Source organism: Sceloporus occidentalis, unplaced genomic scaffold (genome assembly GCF_023333645.1).
Source record: "Sceloporus occidentalis isolate IW3139 unplaced genomic scaffold, rSceOcc1.0.p SCAF_51, whole genome shotgun sequence".
NCBI lineage: Eukaryota > Metazoa > Chordata > Lepidosauria > Squamata > Phrynosomatidae > Sceloporus > Sceloporus occidentalis.
In genome coordinates, this window is record NW_028317031.1 from 6,727,885 (window position 1) to 6,753,577 (window position 25,693).

General features: G+C 40.9%; 1 protein-coding gene across 1 annotated transcript; it reads left to right on the plus strand.

The window, feature by feature from the left end:
* Positions 1-5,327: 5,327 nt before the first annotated feature.
* Positions 5,328-13,258, plus strand: LOC149288545 (V-type proton ATPase 21 kDa proteolipid subunit c''). Its single transcript, XM_089491739.1, has 8 exons — positions 5,328-5,394; positions 7,909-7,957; positions 9,082-9,165; positions 9,470-9,547; positions 10,839-10,908; positions 11,044-11,095; positions 12,644-12,834; positions 13,232-13,258. Exons 1-8 carry the CDS (start codon positions 5,328-5,330, stop codon positions 13,256-13,258), a joined length of 618 nt encoding a protein of 205 aa, XP_089347865.1.
* Positions 13,259-25,693: the final 12,435 nt, after the last annotated feature.

Genomic DNA, 25,693 nt, shown 5'->3' on the forward strand with positions numbered 1-25,693 from the left:
TGTAAGGGGGACACTTAAAGTTGATGCCACCATGGACTTTAAAAGTATTGTTTATTATTCTCATATAGTCTCTTATGTCCAATAAACTCTTTTACCCTAAAAATAATAAGTCAAAGTATGTAACAGACAAACCAATGCAGTAGGTTGTGAGGACCCTGCCTAAAGGGTTACTGTTAAGAAGGAATTTAGGGCACTTAGGGAACCCCTGGCAAAAAGAATGTGGGACGGGGGGGGGGTGATGATGACGGGAAGACTGTTATTTAGGCACTTGCTATGAGTGAAATATTGAAGACGAGTTTCTTGTAGGTTCCTAGGTTAGTCTTGAAGGAATATTTTTACATGGCGAGGCAGGTTATTACAAAGTACTGAGCAGGTCCAGTCTCGTCATAAAGGTGAACAGGGGTGCTGAGCTGGTAAGGGCACCCCGACCAGGTTCTCTCTTATATTTATAATCAAGTGCATGGCAGGGTTGAAGGTGACATAGTTTGTCAACAGCGTTACAGCTCCTGGGCCAGGGACTGATTTTCAGATGTTTTGGGTAAGTCGTGAAAGTGAAAGGAGTATAAAATTGGAAGCAAGACACCAACAATGACGGGAGAAGACAGTCCAATGCAGGATTTGAATATCAGCTTAAATTCTTTTGAGATGAGAGGATTAAGTGAAACGGGTTGGCTCTGCAGAGAGTGTTAGGACCACAAAAGGCTGTGACGATTGCCAGGAAAACTGGATTGGGATGGTCTGTAGTCTGGTTCAAATGAGAGAATGAAATGAAAATCCCTTTAGTCAGAACACAAGAACTGATGGCACAGAAATGTGTTTATAAAATGACATAACTGAGAATAATCAGACATTCGAATCCATTACACACAAAGAACTTGTCACGCAAGTATATGTTCCTACCATCTGTGTTCCTCACTCACATGCAATGTGTTGATACACTGAAAATCCATCTAATTATTAGTATCATGTATTGAGACGCACACTGCTGGTCCAAACAATGTCCTAAAAGATCTTGCAATGACTTCGCTGTTTGCAATAATATACTACAGACACCCTGATGAATCAGACATTTGCATGTAAAAGTCTTCTGGTTCTATCCTTGAGACCTTAGGATCCCACTGTTCTTATAAAAGGAAAATATATATTTTTTTTTCTTTTTTTAACGCAAACAATTTATTTCCTAAGATAAAATATTTTGGGGATTTCAGTGAAGTTTTATAAGTATTCCAGCTCCTCAAAACTTTTTAAAATGCTGAAACCTTTAAATAAATCAATAAGACGATAGAAGATAGCGATGAGCTAATGTAGGAAGCCATAACATTTATTGCCTAAAAATGAAAGCTCGGCAAAGAATGTGTCTTCTCCAAGGACGACTTGTCGGTTTAGGATAACAAATTGAGAACAAGCTTTCCATGACCACCAAAGACATCATTTTTAATGGCTACAAACACATGCAGATCAATGCAGCTGAATCAAATGCACTCATATGATTTTTAACTATTTAGAACATTTAATTTGAGCAGGTAGCAGCACATTGTTCCAGAGGACGGTCACAGGAGGTAGTGGTAGCCTATTGTCCAGTTCCATCTGCTGGTGCGATTAGATTACTGCAATATTGTTACATGTCGGCTAAACATGGGACTGGTACTGTTCTGCTACATAAGCAAGTAAGACACATCTTTATCAATGTCACATTTATCTTTGGTGCCTTTGGCCTAACACAGGTCAGCAGCACCTCCACAATGCGGCCATGAATGTTAATAGAACATAATGTCATATCCTGGTGTTCTGCCTTTTAAAGACGCACGGCACCATGCGCCAAGTAGAAGTAAGCTATGGAAGCTGTGCTGGCTCGGTCATCCGTAGTGTTAATGGGCCATTAGCTAATACAGACAAATGGGCAAATACATTACACAGCTGCTTCTCTAATGATGAAACATTTGCCCAACCCAGAATCATAGACACACACATATATATATATATATATATATATATATATATATATATATATATTCCAGAAATATAGTCAGAGGTAACATTGATATGGGATTTGCTCCTATTTAACATACCCTGGATGTAAAGTTACCCCTGCTATATGTGCTATAAGGTAGATCTCTGGCTCCCTCTGGTGGATAATGAAGCTCCACGCACAAATCTACTTATATTATAGGGACATGCTGGATAAATGGTTTAGAAAAGTATCTATATGCACCAGAGCAAAAAGTGTGAAGGAGATGGAGACCTCGATTACTGTCAGATATCAGAGTTAGAAAGTAACAATAACACATTAAATCAACTCAAAGATCTCGGGGTTCAGACTAAAAAAACCTATTCTTTCTCAATAGTTCATCACAAGCAATGAATTAAGCGTGACACATCATGATACTACAGACCCTGGCGGCTTATTCAAGTGTATGAGCGCTCTAAAAAGGCCTCAGTGTTATTCAGTAAACATTTATTTTAAAACGTATTTTATTTAGTACTTATTTTATTTTGAAATGTTTATTTTGTGACTATTTGTGAAATGTTTTGGTACAAACATTTATACACAGACCAGTCCCATCATCAACTTTAAATGTAAATGATTGCATTTGGTTTAGATATCATGATTGTAAAAAAGCGGTGAATTATGAACATGAATCAGATGCACAATAGTGAAAAGTGTGGCCTACTGCTCTTTGTTTTTCATGCACTTAGGAATTACATTTGAATCAAGGTTAAAATGCAGTAAATAACATGTCAGATTGCAGTCCTAACCATCAGTCTCGGTTCCAAAGCATTGATGACATCATAGCTTCAGTCACCATAGACGGCACATATCATAAGGAATGCAAAGCCAAGCGTTCATTTAGTACACAGGGCAGTTCTGAGCTGGTTGTGTATGCGACTTTTCTTGGTGTGGCTCCTGATTTGGGCTATCGGCCTCTTGGCCATAGGAGAACCGGCAAATAAAAGCGGTGAGCGTATAAAAGGTATTTCAGGGCAGCGTAGAATTGACGTATGGATGAAACCAAAGGGCTCCTGGCTAGTGGGGACATTATAAAGATCCGGAGAAATAATACAGTAGAACATGAAAAGGTTCTGGCCCAAATCCTGAGAGCAGCCGGTGCTACAGTTGACCGTTGGTCCATTTGTCATTTCTTCCCCGGTTTATAGGCACCTTTCTAAGTCTTCAATATATGCTGATTATTTTAATATAGTATTATTTATTGTTTTTACATAGCGCCACCATATTCCACAGCGCTGTATAATATGCTGATTCATTAACAAACGGACCTTTTAATGTCTTGATATTTGGTAACAAAATCGTCCTTCTAATTAGGTGAAAACCCCGCTGAAGTTCTGAAGGAGATGGCTTCTAATGAGATGGACGGTGACCTTCTCTTCACCATCATGACAATCCTGTCCGTCTTCGTTATTCTTGGCCTTGCGCTGGGAAACATCTCATTGTAGACAAATTAATAATATATTCCATCTTTAACCCAATTTTTTTTTTATCTTCTGGTGTTAGGAGAGGCAAATGTCACAAAAACTACTTTTAGGTATATTTATAATAATGGGTTTATTTTGCATCCTATTTTGATGTTTTCTGTCAATAAAATCATACTTATGGAAATATTTATAGAAGTAAGCAGCCGATAAGGAAGAAGAAGTCTGGCGCATGCAGGAAAATATTATGGGGGGTTGTACGAGGTCTTGGAGGCTACAGAGCTCACAGAAGGGTTTTTTAATCATATAATCCTCGGTCTTATTAGTGATTTTATCTGTTTGAATTTGGATGTTCGCTGCTTTCTTAGATCTATGAAACGCCTGGGACCAAAATCCAAAGCCCCGGATATGCTGACTCTGAGACTTCTCGTGGAATTTCAAGTATCCGAGAAAAACACGGACAGCGTTTTCATAGAAATATTTGAGGATTCACCTTCCATTGTTTAGAGATAATTGTGATTCAATAAAATTGTCATCGCGTGACAACGCAACATGAATTTATATTAAATAATATCGCCTAAAGATGGATTGCGTGTCCATTATGTTCACTGCGTCTCAAGAATTCTATAAACATATTTGGGCTGTTTCCAGAAAGCAGTCGATAATCATAATCAGGAACTCTCGGGTTTTTGCCCCAATCTCAGGGTGAAGGGGCAAAATCTCAGGGTCACACAGTCCGGATCTGACTCCTTCCTATTCTACTGTGCGGTGATCATATGTAAACCTCCCAACTGCTTCTTTTGCTTCCAGTATATTATGGTTGGTATCCTGCTTGAATGCAGGTGACTCAATTAAGTGCATCTTTAATGACAAGTCAAGGTTTCCATAGAGACATTTGGGTAACACATTTAGCGAGTCCATACACGGAATTTTTTTAGTGTTTTATATAGCGCCATCAGATTCCACAGCGCTGTACAAAGGGTAGAATTTTCACGATGGGCTATTAAAGGTTAATATTTACAGAATTTCAGGGACGGCTCCTTTACTCTTCTTTAGTAAACTCAATATTTTTTGGTATTATTCTATATATATAAATTAACTTTCTTCTTCAAAGCTCCATGGTGTGAATGGGCCAGCTGGGGGTATCAGTCCCTTCAAATGCAGAACATGGGGGAGGGGGGCAGGGGTCACATGGGTGGCTGGGGGTGCAGCCCCTAAAGAATTGGGGTATTTGGTGCCCACCGTGGCACTGGAGGGGCAGGTTTTACACTTTTTCCTCATTTTTTATTACTTCATTTTTTTTCCTTCATTTAACTTTATTGCTATGAAACATATCAGGCGCGAAAATAATAATTTAACATACAAAGAAACACTAGCTAGATGATGACATCTGAACAATATTCCACACGGGACAAAACTCATAATTTCCATCTCTTTCATTCTCAGTTTCTGACACCAAGTGCCCATAATAAACATGGAAGCCTTCGGGCTTCAAAGACACCGCCGCGCACTCTCGCAGGTGCTGGCAAAGCGGCTGCTGTTGAGGTCTAAGCTCCGCTTCAGACGCAATACGCAGCGCGGTCTCTAGTGTGTAGCACTCTGTTTCGCGATGTGACGTGTTTCGGAGGAGTGTGCGAATGGACTGCACCATGAGAGGGGAGGGGTGGGAAGTGAGTGCGGATCACGTGCCTGAGGATCATGCGGTTGGTGGATGGGTGTCAGCTGACTCTTTCTGGCTGGTGTTGATGTGAGCGTACCCCCCTTGTCACTGTCAGATCGAGCATCCGGAACGGAGCGGGCGCACAGTCTTCCTCCCACCGCTCCCCTCTTCTCCCGGGCCCAGTCTATCCTCTTCTCTCCGGGATTCTCCAGCCGACGCTCCCCGTCCCCACCTCACCATGAGCGGGCATCTCATGTTATACTCCGGAGTCACCCTGGCCTTCTGGGCCACCCTCATCATCGTCGGTAAGTTCCATTCTGCTAGAGAGTGATAGAGAGCACCCGGGGCAGCCTTGGAATTGGGCCGCTCGCCTGCCCCGTGTGGGAGCAGACCTTATGGATCGGGGCTCAACCCCTGCATACCGGAACCCTTATTATCGTGGCCACTGTGCCTCTGCCCTCAATCTCTCTGATTGGGGTTGCAAATCTGCCCTCTCTGGGGCAACTGCTGGTTCATTCTGAATAGGCCGCATCTCCTCATATCTCCTTATTACCGAGGCATCATCTTTATGTGTACAGTAACTGGCTAAAGATGTCTTTTCGTGTCTCAGGCTATGATCTGTCTTTATCCCCCTGCTGGGAACTAAAAACCCCCTTTATAGTAGTATGCAGATAGCGTGTGTGTGTGTGTATATCTGTGTGTGTGTGTGTAGTATGCAGATAGCGTGTGTGTATATATATATATATATATATATATATATATATATATGTATATCTGTGTGTATGCATGTATATATATGTATGTGTGTGTGCGTGTAGCGTGTGTGTATGTAGTATTATACTGATGGGTGAATATAAGCTCCATTTTTTTTTTTGTCATGTATTTATATTGTGTGTGTGTGTATATATAATAGATATAATATATATATATATATATATCTGTACGAACGTCTTCCTTGCAGGTATTAAGTACGTGGAAAGCTGTAAAGTCTCCTGTTTCTTGATAAGTCTGAGAAGTGACTGATGTGCTTTGCTCGGTCTGGTAAAGCTCCGCGCTTCTTAATATGAATAGTGAGCCGGCCCGTTACTTTTTAATATGTTCACCGATACATCTGGTGGTAATTGTGATTTTCTGATGTTGGGGGAAAAACAAAATTGTGTTTAAAAACGCAGCGCCTCTTACAGGCAGTCTGACAAAACTAGAGTCGACGAGCCGATGCGTTGGGTACCGACGGCTCCGATTACAAGAAAATGCATTTATAAAATCGGTCTAAAATACTCTGCGGCCCCTCGAGCGCCTGGTTACGTAGAAAGACGTGTCTGCCGTACCCGGGGCTTGTTCTTTTTGTCTCCTATGGACAGCGTTGGGTCTGTAGATGACGTGTAAACGATGGCGATCAAGGTCACCCATCTCCGCAGCGCCTTCCTGTAAGCAGACTGGCCGGCTCTGGTATTCGTCCAGCCATGTTTAGGGTACACGGGCCCTGCTTATGGAATAACAACTGGAACTAGCAAAGTCTGGTTTCTCTCCTCTCACCTTCATGTCTCATTGACTCTCATGCATGGGGCATAGACTCGGTTTATCTCTGAATGGTGTCGGCTCCTGTGAAGCAGGACAAACGCACGTCTAATACATGGAAGAAAATTCCATTCATTTAATTATAGTTTTACAAGACTATTTGCTAAAAAACTGGTTTCCGTATGCAATTAACTCGCTGCCCTTTAACTGGGAAACCATTACCCCCAGTACGCTGTGCATCGGTGTGCGGTTTTCATAATGGTTCAGAGAATAGCAGGACAAAGCTGTGATGTTAAGGAGCTGGGAATAAAGCATAGATTCATAGGAAATGTCCCAGAAATGCATGCGCCGTCTATAAAACTGACAAATAATAGGTTTTAGCGGAAAGTCATGGGGTTGGGAAATGTTTCAGTAAGAGGAAGCCCCGTCTGTGACGATGAGAATCGCTTCCCTATTTTATTTTCTACAAAGAATCAAAGTACAATTCTGTTTAATACTTTAATAATAATAATAATGCGCTCTTGGCCATTGAATTATAGTAATAATATAATAATAATAGATCTATTATCTGAAACGTTTTAGAATTTGTACCAGGAATGTATGTGAATATAGTAAATATTTCCGTTCAAAAGTTTTGGAACACAGGAGTGATGGGAGTGATAAAAGGTACGCCTATAGTCATTTACAACATTAACACCGTCTGCCAAAAGCGCTGCTATTAGGGATGGACCGGCCACGCTAGTATATGTGTGTGTGTATATATGTATATATATATATGTGTATGCGTGATGTAGGATTCACGTTGTATGCAGGATATGAGCCCAAATCCATTTAAAACGCACCCTCATATAGAAGTACGAGAGCGAAGCATCGTTCGCAGGAGAAACATGTCTGATTCGTGGTGGTTGTAACTAAGAATATAAGTTCACTGGCACGGCAGCGGATGGATAGAACGGCCTTCCGATGGCACCAGGGGAATTTATCGAAGCCCTGTCTCCCAAATAACACAGGGAAACTTTCGGTGTTTTGTTGGATAGCGCCATCATATTCCACAGCGCTGTACAGTAGTTCACAAACTGAATGTGGAGCTTACTTGTGAAATTCCTAATGGTTTTTAATTATTTTTTCTTTTGTTTTGTTTATATTATAAGAATGTGGGTTTTCTGTGGATGGGTAACACTCTTCCCAGACTCTGTAATGTAACCGGAATCCACGGTGATGATTCCTTAGAATCCTGATCTGTGTGCAGAACGTTATTGCCGATTCCCGCCCCGACTGATCCGTTCTGCTTGGTTTTTCAGGGACGTGTTATACGATATTCGACTTGGGATTTCGCTTTGATGTAGCGTGGTAAGTGACGAGCTTCTGGGGTATTAAAACAGAATAACTCTTTTCTTCATACAGCTACCTGCATTTAGACACCATCGCTCTTTACATTAAGCATTACAAGCGATCGATAGATAACACTCCGGCCGCGCATGTGCAAATGCGTTTTTTTTCACAGTTGCCTCTTTGAAGCTAACCCGAGCTGTGTCTGAAAACAGGCTTGTTTACGGACACACGTTGGAGTCCCTTCCCCCGTGCTTGGAGCTTCAGCTCCTCTGTGTTTGTACCTAAAACATAACTTATTGTCCCTTTGTCTGCCGCTGACTCCCGGCCGGCCGGACCCGGTTCTGCTTCACCGGTAGTCGCTCGCTCAGGTTTTCCCTTTCTGGAACCAGTGATGTGTGTCTCAACCCAGAGATGTTTCAGGAATCACATGGCTTCTGCGTGTTCCTCTTTCTGTAACCCTTTGATTGTCTGCTGCTTATGTTACACGTCCAATGGTTTAGAAGACATCACATTAAGGTGGATGAATAATTGTAACGCCGGCAGACAAGTTCTTTCACATTCACTTTCATTTCATTCATAACACATACAGTAACGACTACGTCAGACGTTTACAGTTTTGACGTTTATTTCCAATCTAGCATTATAGCCACTTTTCAAATGTGTTTTATTATTTATTACATGGAAAACATGGTAGTTGAGCGTTCACCCTGTGCTGGCTTCCATGTAAAGTAATTTTAGGAGAAGCTGCAGCGCAAAACCCTTCTGTGGCCCTGTTTTTGGTGCAGCATGGCGGCTTGAAGCTACCCTTTAGCGGCAGTAAAGGGCTTCCATTAAGATATGATCTGATCATTGTAAATATGATCAATATATATGGTACATATCGGAACCTTACTGGCAAATACTGTTTAATAATGTATTGCATCGTACACTAATAACATGACATCGTATATTCGGTAATAAATAATGCAGAACGTTATTTAATCCCTAATATACACAACCTGCGAAGGGCAATTTAAGTGCATCCTCTAGATCTAGGGTGCAGCTGATAACCAAGATGGTAAAACCATTTATTAAAGAATTTTTATTTTTTTCTGCGCTTTTGGATGTTATTTGAGTTTAACTTTTTCATTTTCTACCTCCAGGTTCCTAACAGAAACTTCTCCTTTCATGTGGGCCAACCTCGGCATAGGATTAGCCATCTCCCTATCGGTGGTGGGAGCTGCATGGTAAGGCACACTGAGCCCTCTGCACATTTTGGCCCCCCTAAAGTACCTTTAGCTCTAAGAGGCTCTCTGGTTTATATTCAGTGCTGCAACATTTATTTTAAATCTGCCGAGTAGGCAAATCACAATTATTACAAAATTAACTCTTACGTGAACTTTGGCGTGGAGTCAAAATCAGACTGTGTTAATGTTGGCGTGTTATACAATGTACCCAGCCAGTGCTCTGTTCCATTTTTGGGGGTTTGTAGGCCATTCTTTATTCCATTTTATTTGCGTAATTTGTTTTATTTTTGTTTGTATTTTGCAGGGGTATTTATATTACCGGCTCCAGCATTTTAGGAGGAGGTGTGAAAGCCCCAAGGATTAAAACCAAGAACTTGGTCAGGTAAGGAACTGGGTATATCCTATATAATCTTTTAAAGAGATCATATAGATGTGGTTTCTGTTCATCAGTGCCCCAGTGCATCACAAAGGACCAGCCCTGGTGACCTGCAGGAAAGTCTAAACCGTGGCTTCATAAAGCAGGCTCTGCATTGGGGAGACTGTTTAAAAACAACAAAAAACAACTTTCTCAGATTCTTCCAATCAGTCTACTGATCTTAGAGTGATTCTACTGTCTATCTTTCAATTTAAAAAAAAAAAAAGTGCATGAACCTCTTCATAAGGATTGCCTCACCGTAGTGCTACTCCATGTCTCGCACTCGTAGGATTAAGTATTGCGTACCTCCTAGATGAGGGGCTTAGAAACATTTTTTTGGTGCACAAGAACAATAATCTCTGAACTGTTATGGCCCAGCTTGCGCTCGCTATGCTTTCAATCTGCCGCAGCGTCATCCCTTCCTGTAAATCACGGATGGATGTGTAAAAGAGGAACGGGTTCATTATATGTATGTATGTGTGTGTGTATATATATATAATATATATATATATATATATATATATATATATATATATATATATATATATCTCTGTATGTACACAGACAGGTCAGTAGTGACACAATGACAATATTTAGGTGCGTTCTATTAGTTACCTGCTCTTTTGCAGCAGAGGGGGTGTTGTAGTATTAGCGATAGTCCAGGTAACTGTCCAGCGCTGGTCAGTAGATGGGATGGGGGGGGTGCTGTTTCTGGCTCTTGGACTAAAGAGTTTTATTCCTTTACATCTCTAAGGCTTTCTTTGGCTACACAAGCATGTTTAGACCTCTGTGTCAATTATCCCCGATACAGATGTATGTTTGCCATATGTGCGCGTATATTTTCCCTGCTAAGCAAGGAGTTCTGCACATGGGCTCTGCCGATCTGGGCAAACCAACAATCAATTGTCTGACCAAAAGTGATGAGGCATGAGCAAAGCCCCCTGCCTCGCTTGCTTAGCCCCTGCGCAACGCTTTGCAGACTTCTATCCTCTGACAGGTGGGCTGGCAGGTTCGGCTACACGAAAAGACCAAAGAGGGTCTCTGGGGCAGAATTCCCAGATATGGTAATCCCATTGGCTGTACAGAAAAAAACATTCTAGTGTTTTTATAAAAAATCCTGTGTATGCCTTATATTTAGTGGAGTCTAAACCTCCTGTCTGTGTAACGTTGCTTCATGCCGGTCACTCATTACGAAGTCGGCAAACTGAAGTGACTACACTCTGGGATGTCGACTAACTAAAATGTTTTTCTTTAACAGCATCATTTTCTGTGAAGCCGTGGCAATTTACGGCATTATTATGGCCATTGTAATCAGCAACATGGCAGAGGTATGTAGTTTTGCCTTTCTTTCTCCTTTACGCCTAAAATCACTTTTAATGCTTAAATTATTGCGATTCATTGGCAGGGCAGCCGCTGGGGATATTTAAAACTGAAATATGATATCTAATTTTACTTCTTTTTAGAACTTCAAAGGAACTACCCCAGAGACCATTGGAAGCAGGAACTATCATGCCGGTCAGTAATGTCTCAAAATGGAAAAGTTCAGTTAAAATTATATTCTCTTGTTGATCAGAAGGCTAAAATATACTGTTTGTCTAAACACAACAAAACACGTTTTTTGAGTTCCTTTACCCCTCAATTCTTCACTTGTTGTTTTATTTTTAAGACCCCTTTCTTTATTACCAAAGGCAGTCTCATGTAAAAATGTCACCTATTCTACGCTGCTGCACATGTTCTGTTACAGGGTTACTCCCATTGAGAAAAATGTTTTCATAAAACCCGGTGCTGTACATCCACAAACTTTATCTGCAGTCCTGGGGTCGCCGTTGTTGTTGGTTGTGATCTTTCTCGGCTCAAACACCACACTGGGATGATTTCTTTATGGCAATGCTAATGAAGTCCATTCCGCCATAGGCTTTTACCCGTCAGTGTGTCCAACTGTGTGATTAAGACAGAGTCATTCTATTGGTTACCACAGGCAGTATAATAAGCAGTGTATCTAGTAATTTGGGCTACTATAACAGAGCTAGAACACGTACAAATGGCAAAGATGCAGCTGCCTGAAAACATCTTACCCAAAAACTGGAGCTATAAAAAAAAAAATAATGGTAAAAGGCGCGATAACTGTTACTCTCTCCTGGCTCAGTCAATTGTCACTGCGACCATAAAAAAATACAAGTTATAAGTCAATTCCGGCTGGACTTATTAATGCTGGAAGCGGTGAGCAGCACCCTCCTCACGTGAAATCACTGTGCGTGCGCAATGCTCTACTTATGCCCTGTCTACCCATTGTACAGCACACAGAATATGATGGTGCTATATAAATCAATAAATAACAGTTTACTTACATGAAACGATCATCAAAAAGTAATTTTAAAAGGGAACTTGCTGATTTAACGTCTCCCATAAATACCTCTGTAACTATATGAATAGCTGACGGTGATCCAGAAAGCTCATTCGGACCTTATTTGTACTTTGAAGGAAATAAAGCCCCAGTAAAGAATAAAGTTGCAATTTTGTGAAACGGTTTTGGAGCTCAAGAAGTAAACGATGGAGCCCTAAAACCTGGAGAGATAAATTCTCAAGTCGCCACCAGAGGGCGACATTGTAGAAGTTCTTTTTGCGAGCGTTGATCTGTACTTTGCGTCTGATGTATCTGACGGAGCGGGGTAGTTACTTGGTTGAATGAGGTCAGATGAGGTTACTGGGCTAATACACAGATGGCTAATTAAGATTCATTGCACTTACCGTAACAAGGATTTGCTTATTATGGGCATTATTCAAAGTTCAGCAGCTGCAGTGAGATAACGAAGAATACGAAATACGTTTTGTTCTGAAAGAGAGTGGTGATATTTCTTATACAATCTTTAAACCATGCCTTTGGTTTGTATGGATTAGTTACTGCATGTATGTTTGTTTTAAGCTTCCCAAAATGTACTGTAAAGATGTGTATGTGATATGTGTGTATAATAACATAACACACATATATCCTTAACTCTGGGTTACCGGTCATTGTGCAGCCACTTCTTGTAACTCTTTTTTTTGTTCCTTTTTTATGTGTAGGTTTCTCCATGTTTGGGGCAGGCCTTACCGTGGGATTCTCTAACCTGTTCTGCGGGATCTGCGTCGGCATTGTCGGCAGCGGGGCAGCTCTTGCAGATGCTCAGAACGCCAGCCTGTTTGTTAAGATCCTGATTGTGGAGATCTTCGGTAGTGCCATCGGGCTGTTTGGTGTAATTGTGGCAATTCTGCAGGTATGTACTAATAGCTTCCCTTCCCCAGAATGAGCTTTTTATTTTGAATATAAACCAGATTGGGTTAGATATTTGGTATCAAAAACTTGCATTGCACAATCTGAAAAGACAGATTTCTGTATGATTTGGGGTACAAAACAAATTTTGTTCTTATATCTTGATTAGATGTCCACGTCCATTACTGTGCTCAGGTAATATGGATTCCCAAGAGTATCCGGTTTGCCAAATATATTATTTCAAGCTTGTACTTGACATTGTTAGATGCTCTTTATAGTGTATGACCAGATCTTACAGCCAAAGATTTTGGATGTACTATATAAATATATATATATAAATAATAAATTCTGGTGTGGTTTTTTTTTTTTTTTGTCTAACCATTCTGTATCTTGTATTTCAGACCTCCAAAGTAAAAATGGGAGACTGAAGCCCCCTCTCCAGACTGAATATGGAGGCTGCAGTGAGTGCGCCATGCCGGCCTCCCTCCCCATCAGAGATCATCCCGGAACAGACTTCTATTTATTCCATTTTTGTTTTGACTCGGTCAAAAGATTTGACAAACATTCTTTCCCTGTTGTATTTTTATTTTAAGGCTCCCAAAATGTGCTGTAAAGATGGTGTATATAGTTTTATTCCTGAAATGTCACCTGTCTTAGGATCGTCTGAGAATGAGAACATTTAAATATATATTGGCTGTGGCGTGCTGTTCAAGGAACCTGTTCCCTTTAAAACTAAGGCAGAAGAAAACTATTATATATATTTTTGTTTGTTTAAATATTGCAATAATGTCAGGACTGTGATTGTTCATGTAATAAATTAAGTGGTGGTTTGTGTCGTTCACCCCTCGCCCAACAGGCTGAAATGTACGGCTGGTGTGTATTTTTCGTTCTGTATGACAGTGTTCTCTGACATCAACGGTATTCAAATATCAGAAACTTAAGAAATGTTGACTTTAAAGAGATGTTGCACATAAACAATCTCCAACATTACAGATATATATATATATATATATATATATATATATATATATATATATATATATATATATATATATATATATATATATATATAAACATCTAATGGAGGTTACAATCCTTGTATTCAAATTTATATTTCTCTTCCTCTAACAAATCTGTTATGTTAATGCAGCTGCATGATCTGATCCCAAAGAACTAATTTTTTGATCCATACATTTACCGTTCTGCTGACAGATATAAAGATGTGTTTAAGCTTCTGAATTAATGTGGGGTGCGTTGCTTGTCATTACAAATAAAACACACAAAGTACATGGAATCTTGAATTTTGGGTAATGTAATTCTCTTGTGTTGTGTGCCATTTCACATTTCTGTTTAAATGAGAATGAGAGGGTTTTGCGGCAGACTTCTCCTTGGCTTGCGTACAGGTGTGTTTTATTTTTTGATTAAAGATCCTGTGTCGCACACATTACCCAGCGCTCTGGTTTGTGAATCTGGGATATTCCTAATAATTCCGTTTCACCAGCCGTGAAGCAAGGAGGTGGCTAAGAACCTCTTGTTTGGGCTGACAGCATGCCTCCGGTGCACCTTTCTCTGGGGGGATAATGGGAAAGAAATGAACGCTTGCATAACTATACCTGGCTATGCATTTAACTCTATTTTATTTAAAACAGATACCCATTATTTTAGGGTCATGAATGAGAAACCTGATTGCATGGCGTCTGGATTTTCCTTCCTGTTCCTCCGTTTGTTAAGAAGTAACAAGAATGTATCTTGAGCCTCTCATCTTTCAACAAATAGTCGTCTCTAGGATATGCAGTTTGTGCCGACAGCAAACTTGTGAAACACAATTGAGTTTGTTTTTTTGTTTGTTTTTTTTTTCTTTCTTTCTGCCATATACTTGTTTCCTTTATCCATGTGACTGTTGTGATGATACGTTATGGAAGATATTCCATTATACCCAATATTTCCCATGATAGATTCCAAATAGAATTTTAGATAAATGTGAAATAACCTTTCCAACTGTTGAGTAATAAAGGTGTTTGTATTTTAAATCTGTATCTTAAATGAACAGTCCAGTGACAAAAATGATTTATTGCATGGAACCCGGTGCATTTTAAGGAATGCAGGCTGGAGCTAGACAATAAGACCTCCTACAACCAGGAAGCATTTGGATGTACACCACTTGCACATGCGCAGTAGCCCTTCCTCTAGAGTCATTGATGGAGCAGCTAATCACACACGCTAGCAAAACATAAGTGTTCATACGTGTTTGATGCTACTCTCGTTAATTTGAACAGGTACTCGACTGCCTTTGACTAGAATGGGAGTCCTAATGAGCATGTGCAGAAAGCATATTGTGGTATGCTCCTCTGCAGTAGACGCAGCTGGGGGCGGAGCTAACTCTCAAGTGCTTTTTAACCCTAATAACTAAAGAATGTCTGCATCTATTTGCAAGCAGTAAAATGCACCGTAACATAGACTATTTGCACTTAACATTAAAAATTGTATCTACATTAGTAGATTTTTATTAGTATTTAAAAAAACCAACAACATTGCTTTCAACTGTGAATTTTTGCATGTGAATGATGCGTGGTTACCATGGTGATGTATGTGATGGTGAGTGGTGTGTCTGGTGAGACAGATCACTCAATGTCTTGCGGTTTTGTGCAACTCCACTGCATTGGTTTGGGTGGGAATTTCGAGCGATATAAAGGTTTTTATGCCCCCTTAGGATAGACTCTTACTGGAGTGGGTGCCACGGAGTGACACTTCCCTTTGTAAAATGTGTAAACTAAGGTTTATAAAGCGTATAATTATACAAATTAATGAAAATGGCTGCACCAAATCCAGGTTTTTTTTTTCCACGTGTTTATTGTGTGCAATATTTGGTTAATTTAATTGGGCACTCGTAGCGCAAAAGTGTTCAGGTACATTTTCTTCTAATAGGAGACAGAGGATATATAACGCTCCATTGAGTTTGAATTAATGGAGCCCGCATGGGGAGCACGTCTTCTTTTCAATAACTCAAGGGGTTAACGCATGATTCTGTGATCTGAGGGTAGGAGCAGCCGTGTCGCAGACTAATGAGCCGGCCTTTCTAAAGCTCTTCAGGTTTGGGTTTTGATGTAGGAGGCCTCTCTCCGCTTTGTTCAGAGCTATTTGTGTCCCTCGCTGAGACATCGTCCCATTAGAGTCCCCCCCCCAAGCGTAAGTGTACTTTAAAAGCGCTTACATGTAGAGAGATTGGGGACCCCTGGGAACAGAGTCTTTAAATCTGACCCCTTTCGTGTTCTTTCCTTTTACACTCTGATAATGTAAAAAGAAAAGGTGATTGTTTAATGATCCCATTTGTAGTGAATTGTAGGCGCTCAGCCGATATTCCCGGACATAATGCGTGGAAGTCGGGAATTACATTTGATTTGTTTTTAAGGTTCGTTATACAGAAGCAATTTATTCCCCAAACTCCGTGCACCCCAACATTCATAGGTACAGTAATTAAAGTGAAAACATATCAACCTTAATTCCCGCTGAGTACGCAACATTCTAAATTGCTAAAGACGAGCGTTCTTAGGGGGGGTTTTAGGATATTCTGTAGGGCTAATTACCAAGTAGTGATGATTACGGCTGATTTGTTATAATGCAGGGTAGCTGCCACGTACCTCTTGGACCAAAAGTGCCACTCCACCTTATCCCTTTTCACTTTGAAAGGGAGAATCAAATATTATGCCAAATTCAGTCAAAATCCAATTACAAAAGAAAAGCACCCTTGCGAACGCCATTGGATGCACGTGAAAAGCCGCAATGTAAAATATTGTAGTCGGACCTTCGCTGGCCCTTGTTGTGAGCACCTCGAGTTGCCCCTCTGTCTTCTCTCTGCAGAGCTGCAATATGACATCACTCCGCTACTCTGTTCTACATCATACAGTGAGCTAAATGGGCTTATGACATAACAGGTTGTCCAATTGTCCAACAGGATGATCTGCTGCTATTAAATAGAGCCATGGTCTACCATGTACCCTAAACTGCAACCCTGAGCATAATGTGCCGCTAATTAGTGCCTCCTCACTCAGACCCCCCAGGTACTAAGACCCACCCTTCTAGAGACACGTGTGTCACAATAACATACAAATAACCATTATATTTCATGAGTTATTATACTGTATACATATTACATGTAGAGATATGTATATTTCATTGACAGATCCTCCATTTGGAGATCAGCGCCGTACATGCTAAGCCACAATAAACCACTAAGTGTCACAATAGTGATAAAAATTGCAATAGCTGCAAATTGCCTCCTGAACTTCATCCGTCTCTCTGCGATATTTTTCCCAATGACCTTATTATCAGAGACGACGGGGAGAGAATTTCATCTTATTCCAGTCCACATAAACACCTAATGAGCTTAATTAAAACGGGTACAAAAATATGTCATCTTTTCCTTCCACTTAAATGGAACGTCCAGGGCAGTTTGTTCCAGCTTTACCAGCCCAGCAATCCTTGTCAAATTATAACCGGCTGACTTGGTTTAACTGTAGGACTAGTTATAGGAAAGTAATGCTTTGCTAGTGTATTTATAAACCTTCACAGAGCTTAACTCTTATTCCGTCCAAGGCTAGGAGACCTTTGATGCCCCAACTTCTACGACGCTCAGGCTGGTTCCTGCTCATCGGTGATGGTTCTACCTCAATTTCTCGCGTCCTCTTCATTGCCTGTAATATTCTCCATCTGCTCATGGGACCGCTGCAGCAGAGATGAATTTGGTGGTGGCCCTAGGGCAGGACCCACAGCCAACACCCCCCCCCCCGGGGCCTGACTCTATGGCTGCTGTCATTTCTATTTAAAGCTGGGATATTATCATATCCTGGTGCTCTTCAGAAGGACACGGAGCCATGTACCGCATACATGTGTGCCTTAGAATCACCTTTGGGTCCCAAATCCCTGTGTTCTTCGTTCCTCCCTTAATGTCCCTCTTTTCTAGAAGCTCAGAATGTGTTTTTTGGGACACTTTCCCCGTTTTGCGGGCAGGAGGGAGCATGAGCCGGTTGGGAGGTGAAAAATCAATGGGGGTCGGTGGTCCAGCGCTCCCCATCTCTGGCCACGTTCACCAAAACAGGTGTCTCGATTTGGACTCCTGAAATTTTGGAGGTATGCTATGAGCATCGACCTATAGGTTGAACTACAATGCCTTTTATCTTTCCAACGTTTGCTGCAGGCCACCAAGAAGCCAAGCCCCAGACTGGATAATGCGGCTTTAATAATAGCAAATAATGTATTCTTGTAAATTGTGAAGAATGTAATAAGGCAATGACCGCATGCGGCGACCACGCCAGACTATGGCTCTCCGGAGGTAATGTTTTTATCTTTCCTGAAGTGAGTCACCACGGAGTAAATGCTAATCCAAGGCATAATGGCGCAGTCTGCGTTTTGGTTGATTAGTTTAAAGCAGATTTTCTCCAACTTACATAATGACTCTTGCAGTGCTAGATGGGTGAGTAATACTTCGCAAAGCAATGTCCCTCTGGCACCGAATGGTCCAAATCCTATCCGCATTTCACACCCGAAACTTATTTTATTTGTTTCTAGTTTTGTTCTTCTTTTTCCATAAAAAACAGGTAATTACAGAAGAGATGTTGCTTATACCAGGTTGTTGTTTAAGGAATATTTATGTAATTCAAGCATTAGTAATTCAAGATATGGCACTCTAGAACTATCTAGATTTAATTTACAGCCCAAAACCTGTTTGGAAGATATAGAGGTTCTGACATTCATCATAAGAGTCCTGTGTTTTCTATTTATTGATGCTACATCATATACGTTGATCTAGAAGGGAACGATCGCTTATGGGTCATGCCATTGCAAAAGGGTTTACGCGTTCTCTAAGCAAATAAAGATAATGGAGTCTTTAGTCAAAGCCGATACCTTTTATTGGGCCAACAATAAAAAAAAAAGTGCACATAAGGAACGTAAGGTTTTGAGACCTCTAAGGGCTCTTGAGATTCCATCGGACTCCATGCACACTTCCCACCCCAATTAAAATTGATTAGATTGAATTCACATCATTCCCAGGATGCTCATCTGTGCTGAAAAGTAAAGGTACTTATTGTTAGAACTTTCAGTAGACCCCATAATAGTTTCTGTCCAACAATTATTTTGTTGTATTCACTTCCTAATGTGGATACAATGTTCTGGAAGTTGTTGGCATTTTCTGAGGTCCGATGGTTCTCCAGCGTCCCGTTGAGGCTTGAGCCCTCATCATGGGACCACAGAGGAGCGATGCACGGACTTGTTCCCATCACTGTTATTCGTGGCTAACTGTTTGATCGATTAACTGTAGCGGGGGGGGGGGGAAGAGGATCCAATTCTTTCCCCATGACCTGTGGGAGACTGCCCTGGTCCTATCATTTTCATTTCACTATTCTTTGTATTATAATGTGTTGTGTTTGACTCCAGTGGAGTAAAACCCATGAGGGTCACCTCCAAAATCAGATTGCTTTTTGTATGTCTGGTTATCACATAAATACAGCATCTTCCTATACCGAGAAGGGGAAGACATATTTTCACTTTCTCTTAATCCTTTATAATTGCTAATTTATGACCAACTTTGTGGGTCATTCTAGACTAATTAAAAATGAAAACAAAGTCCCCCACGGGAAGAAAACTCCAGTGACTGTGAAACCTTGTTTTTTTATCTACTATATGTAATTATATTCCTAATTTCTAGTACCGCTACAATAAATTATTTGTGAACGCTGTGACACGTGCAAAAAATTTTAATGCGTATATGTTGCTTCTCATAATCTGGAACCATCGCTAATTGGGTGAAGTTGCCGTACTGAACCATAAAACGAAGGATCTGGAAAATCTGCTTAAAATTCAAATGTTCACATTTATTAAGCCAGGTTTAATTGGTTCTCAGTGTCAGAATGATGTTTTCCGACAAAGATGGTTGAGTTCAAATGTCACCTGAAAATAACTAAGTGAAATAATGTTTAATTTAATCACGTCAGTTTAAGACAGAATTAGATTTAGAAGTTTCCACAGTAACACCCAAGAGCCACAAAGAAGAGTTTTTTTTTTGTTTTAAATAAACTCTTGTGAAATGATTATAGTTTGGCTGCGTCTGGGCATCTGGCTAAGATACACAAAGGAATAACGCCAAGGCTTCTTATGTGTTCTCGTACCCTGCATGTTGCGTAGTTGGTGTAGGATGATTTTCTCAAATGCCGCTTATTCGACAATGCATAATGTAGGGTCACCAAGCCCTTAATTCTGCATAGTAATGTTTGGAAGACTAAATATTTTAACTCACCTACAGATTCCATTTTAAATACCCCCCAAAGAGAAGAGTTAAGTGGTTAGGAGGCTGACACCTTCTGGCCTGGGGGCCAGGTAAAACCAAGTGGCCCCCAGCACCTGTCAGTAATTAATATACACACTTGAATAAGCCCTCTCAATGTAACAGATGAGAGACCCATCACACCTCGCTCCTATCACACCTCGCTCCCATCACACCTCACTCCCATCATACAATACTTCACTCCCTCATACTAATTACACATTACATCTCACTCCTATCACACCCATCAATCATATATCATCCCCCCCCCACTTCCCACCTGACATCCTTATCTTACTCCGAGACCTTCTTTATAGCTCCCTGCACACTGTGTGAGCAACCACTATGTCACTTAACATCATGTTATGTGACCTCAGTATGCCCCCCCCCCACCGGAAAATGGCAGGTCCAAGTCAGACCAGCCCTGTTTGAAGGATTCATGACCAGCCCATGGGGTAAGTGCCATCGACCACCCCACCTCTGCTAGAAAGGATTGGGTATTGGGTTTGCTACAAGTGCAGTTTAGAGTTTGTCTGAAATATATCGCTGTAGTAAAAATTAGGTGAACCCTTTGGATGAACATCAAGAGATATATTTGTTTCCCTTTTCAGCTTTATGCAAGTCAACAGTTCTTAGTCTTAGGTGTTTGGAGATCCCTTTTGATGGCTCACATCAGACAATGCTTCTTGTGAAACCAAACCCAAACGTTGTGAGTGTTTTTATAGGGTAGGGCAGCTCTGACCAACACCCCCAATCTTGTCTCATTGATTGGGGTCCAGGATCTATCTATCTATCTATCTATCTATCTATCTAAGGAAAGATGTCATGAAATCTCCCTCCCTTATCCCAGATTTGGCGAATATCACAAGAATTAGAGTTGACAAGTAATTAACTCTAGGAGTGCCAGGGGCTGGACGATGCAGTGGTTTAGCAAAGCTCTTCATACCAATATAGTTTTCAGAGGGTTTAAATTAAAAAGTCCAGTTTAAAAACACCAAAACCGACGCTAAGAGGACATTTCTCCAAATCACTGTTTGGGCTGCAATAAAAAATTGTACCAAGGATAACTGGTTTATTTCACAGAGAGGACTTCATGTTTTCGGATTTATGTGGTTTTTTTCAACAGGAATGTCTAAAATATTTACTTTCTTTCACCAGCATAATTGCCAAAAGCCCCGAGTACGCTATAACAGTCCTGACAGCCCAGCGTATGCCCTGTTGCCCTGGCTGTCAGCTGTCCCAACTGCCCAAAATAGAGGAAATGTTGTTGGAAATCCATGTGTTGTCATGGCAACACCTATACATTGTGGACAGGGTTGAGTGAAGTAAATTTACCAGGTGTTTTTTTCTTAATTATTACCACCATTAATTAAATATTATTTATTTGGGAGTGCAATAGACTTTTGGGTACACAAGAAATATATAATCTGAAAACTGGATAAAGTTGTTGAAAGTCCCCCATTGTCCCCCCATCGCACCCTCTTCGAACGACAGGAACTTCTAATTTTGATATTTGCGAAAATGCCTCCTTCAGGACACAATTATATAACTTTTCCGACACTAAAAAAACATTAAAATGGCATTCATGACCAAAATAAAATCTAGAATTTTTCCTATTTAAATCTTTAATTACCCCAAGAGAATCTGCAACAATCCCATCCTATTATTTGCTTAATTGTTGTAGAAGAGAAGCTTTGCAAATGTTAATGCTCCACGGAGATGTATTTTTTTCGAAGACTTTTAAGATCTCAATCATGCTAAACGCTTTTAATAAATTATTCATTCGCTTTGAAATGTTAACGTCATCGTCACTTCTGATTAACCCCTTTGAAAAAAAATAAAGCATAGCAGCTACTTCAGACACAGCTGGAAACGGTAATGTTACCTGTCAAGATTTATTTTAGTAGAATGTTTCAGATTAACGCATATGTGCCGCATCGGCCTCAATATATTTTATTTGCGCATTTATTTGCTGTATGTATGCGTTTGGCAATATTAATAATAATGGGATTTATGGTTTGGTAGAGTTCAGATTCAAAGATATGAGTTTAAATGGATCTGTCATGAATCAGTTGGTGTCCGACGGCCAGTCCGGTCCACATAGTGCTCAAGCTCCAAGAAATGTCTATGTATGTGCATATCTGGGAGCCTCCGGTGGCTTTGTGAAGGGGGCGAGGTTAGCCACATGTAGGGGCCGGGCTAGTGGGAGGGAACTGGGTGGGGAGCAGGGAAATGTTGATAGGGGAGTAGGCAGAACATGGGCGGGGAGTGGGCATGGCCAAACTCCACTGCCTAGAAAAAAGAAGAAACTGACCCAGAGACCCTGGAAAGCAGGGCTGCCCCCGGAGACTCCGGGTCAAACCCAGAGAGTTCCCGGTTATGTATATATGTATTTAAAACAAAATTAGCGTTACCTGAAGTTCAAACATGGCTGCTAGAAGCGACGCAGGAGCTCCCAGTCCTTTCTTTGACAGCTCACCTGTTCTGGAAGCCAGCCCCTCCCACCCTCATACAAATGTATATGTTTGGGGCTAGACTAGACCCGCCCCCTCATACTGCTAACCCCGCCCCATGAAGCCAGGTATGCTGATGCTCTTAAATGTTATTATTGAAAAGTTGAGAGGAGGAAAGCTGATTTTCTCCTTATCCGATAATAATGTAAATGCGCAGAGAGAGAAGGGAATGTTGTGTTGATTGCCGCCATGTTACAGGGAACTGCCAGATTGGCCCAAGGTGGCTCAGTATCTGGTAGTAAGCCTGCCATGGAATCTTCCTCCACACTAATCCAGCACGGCACGACTTTGGAGTGGTGGCTGAGCCAAAGTTTTCTATAATTCTATAATTCAATAAGTCAATACACATAAGCCCAGTTTTCCGGATGTAAAGACCCAGACCTTAATCAGTCCTCGGTCTTAGATTCAGAAGCCATATGCCTATCCCATGCATGTTTAAGTTCCCTCACTGTATTAGCCTCTACCACGTCTGCTGGGAGGCTGTTCCACTTTATCTACACTCACACACTGTGCGATCAGCCTCGCTTTTACCGCAGGGTCACATAACATTGCTTTTTGGGACCCTGCTGCGTTCTCGCCTCAACGGCCCGGTCCAAGCCGGACCAGCCCTTTGTGAAGACTTTTGGCCAGCCTGCCCCTCTGAGAGCCTATGATCTGATGCTCTCGGTAACGGACCCCCTCTGTCTCCTCGCGGTGCATATACACAAATGTACATTTACGGAAAGCCGCAGCTTTTCTTTCTTACTTTGCATCTTAGAAAGAAGAAGCAAAAATACTTTCAATTATTCATAGCGGGGACAATAAATAAATAAACACCGGCAGATGCAGCGAGAACGCCTGACTTTGCTCTACAGAAGCTTCTTGTTATGACACCAACTTCACAGAATATCAAAGGAACACCCGTTTAAGAGCTGATCCGCAGAACAAAGGCTTCGAGAAGGAAGGTTCCGTGCCAACGTGTCCCGTAATTAGACAAGCGCTCGCAAGAACTGCCTTTAATGTCCTAGAACCGAGGCAGATGCTGAGGTGCGCCGGTGTACCAGGGCTGGTTAGCTTTGTTCTTCAAGAGCTTCTGGAACACAAACACTGGAAAGCCTTTTCGCCGTCCTATGGCGCAATGTACGGCTAGGCAGGGAAAGCATGAGCCAGGTCTTTTTTTGGATCTGAACATAAATGAAATCAATCTGAAATAAAAAAAAAAACAAAAAAAAAGAAAGAAATATAAAATGAAAAAAAAAAAAATGAAATAAATAAAAAAATAAAATTAATATAAAATGAAAACAAAAAATGAAATAAATATAGCAAAATCGTTTCTTTCTTCTTTGTGATTTCTTTTTAAGTTGTTGTGCCTGCAGTACATATACTACTGTTAACTATTTAATCATGGGATACCAAATGGGGTTCTCCGGTGCTTTATTCTTCACAATATAGGCGAACGCTCAGCATTTTAACGTTAAGTTTAACCCTCCACGTTGTAAAGGGCCATGTGTGCGCCTTATGCCTGGCATTTATAATCATGCCTGGGAACTTTGTAAATGAGCTGATCCGGAAACTATTGAAATATTAACCCTTTAATACACTCATAGAAATTCCATGTAGTGACTCGCCAAATCTGTTAACCAAATGGTTCTCATGGAAACATCGTGGTTTAAAAGATACACTTAATTGAGTCACCTGCATTCAAGCAGGGATATCAATCATAACATTCTGGTAGCAAAAGCTCCAATTGGAAGTCCATGTCCATGTGGAAGTCCTACGTGAATAAAGTGGGGTAAAACAAGGGGTAGAACAAGGGGTAAAAAAAACTTTGGTCAAACCCCCGAAAGTTTGAGAGTATGGTTGGTTATAATGTATTACATAGTGCACTATATACTGTAGAATATATAGAATATAGTATAGAGAGCCAACTGAAGACATGCTGTTAATATTTACCTATATTCACTCCCACAGTCCGCAATCTCTCTCTCTCTCTCTGTAACAGCAATTCCCCTCAACTCTGTCACCCGCATAGAGATCTATGGACTCCATGGCATAGCAACAGGCGCATTTCATAACGGCATGGAAAAGCGATCAATACCACCCAAGACAGAATCAGGAGAGTCAGGGGAAATCAGCATCCCTCCGTGTTTCCAATAACAGAGTTTGTTCTCTCTACACTCTGCCTCTGGTACTCTTATAGATTTCTTTCCGCTCTGTCGAAAGAACAGAGTCCTAACCGACATTTAAAGGGACCCCGTCTCCAAATTGTGTCGCGGCGCATGGAGGTGATATCTCTGTATTGCTGTCCAATCTGTAGTTCAATCAGAACGATTAGCTACCTTTGTTATACCTCCCAAGTGTCCTTCCCTCAGGATGCACAGTCCCTTTTTTCGTCCTAAATCCCCCGTCTTACTTTCCTCCCCTGACGTCTCTCTTTTCTGTTATCTCAATCTGATTGCTGGGTCTGAGGGTATCACCGCGTTCTACAGCCCTAAAAGCCATCATACTCTGTATAGGAACAGTAGGAATGTCTTTAATTAAACTGTGTAAATAAAATAGATAATTCTTCTTCTAACTTGGGTACATAAATTCTAGAGATCCCAAAGTAACTTAAAAAGTAATGGTACAGTCCCGTCCATTGACCGTACCCATTACCACTTCCCTAAAGATGTCCGTCTTTGCCCATTTAAAACGTTAAGCGTTAGGTAAGCTGTGTTAAAGATAAATTCCTGCCGCTATATCCACTTTCTATATTTTCTTATATTTTAGATATTTTATTTCTATATTTAGGTTTGACGCAACCAGTTTGGCTTCGTTGCACCAATTAGGCTTTACACATTCAACACGATCTGACCATCTTGTTTCAGACGTACCACAAAGGGAACAACCAATACGGTTTTGTAGTTATTCCCACCGGTTAGGCCCGGGACCGTACAGGTGATACACAATTTGAATTGTTCCGAAATAAGGTTATGGCGCTGAGTTGAGTGCGTGACAACATCAAGGTGAAAAAATAGCTGTTTTTATGTTTTCGCTTGTGCGCCACTTTAATT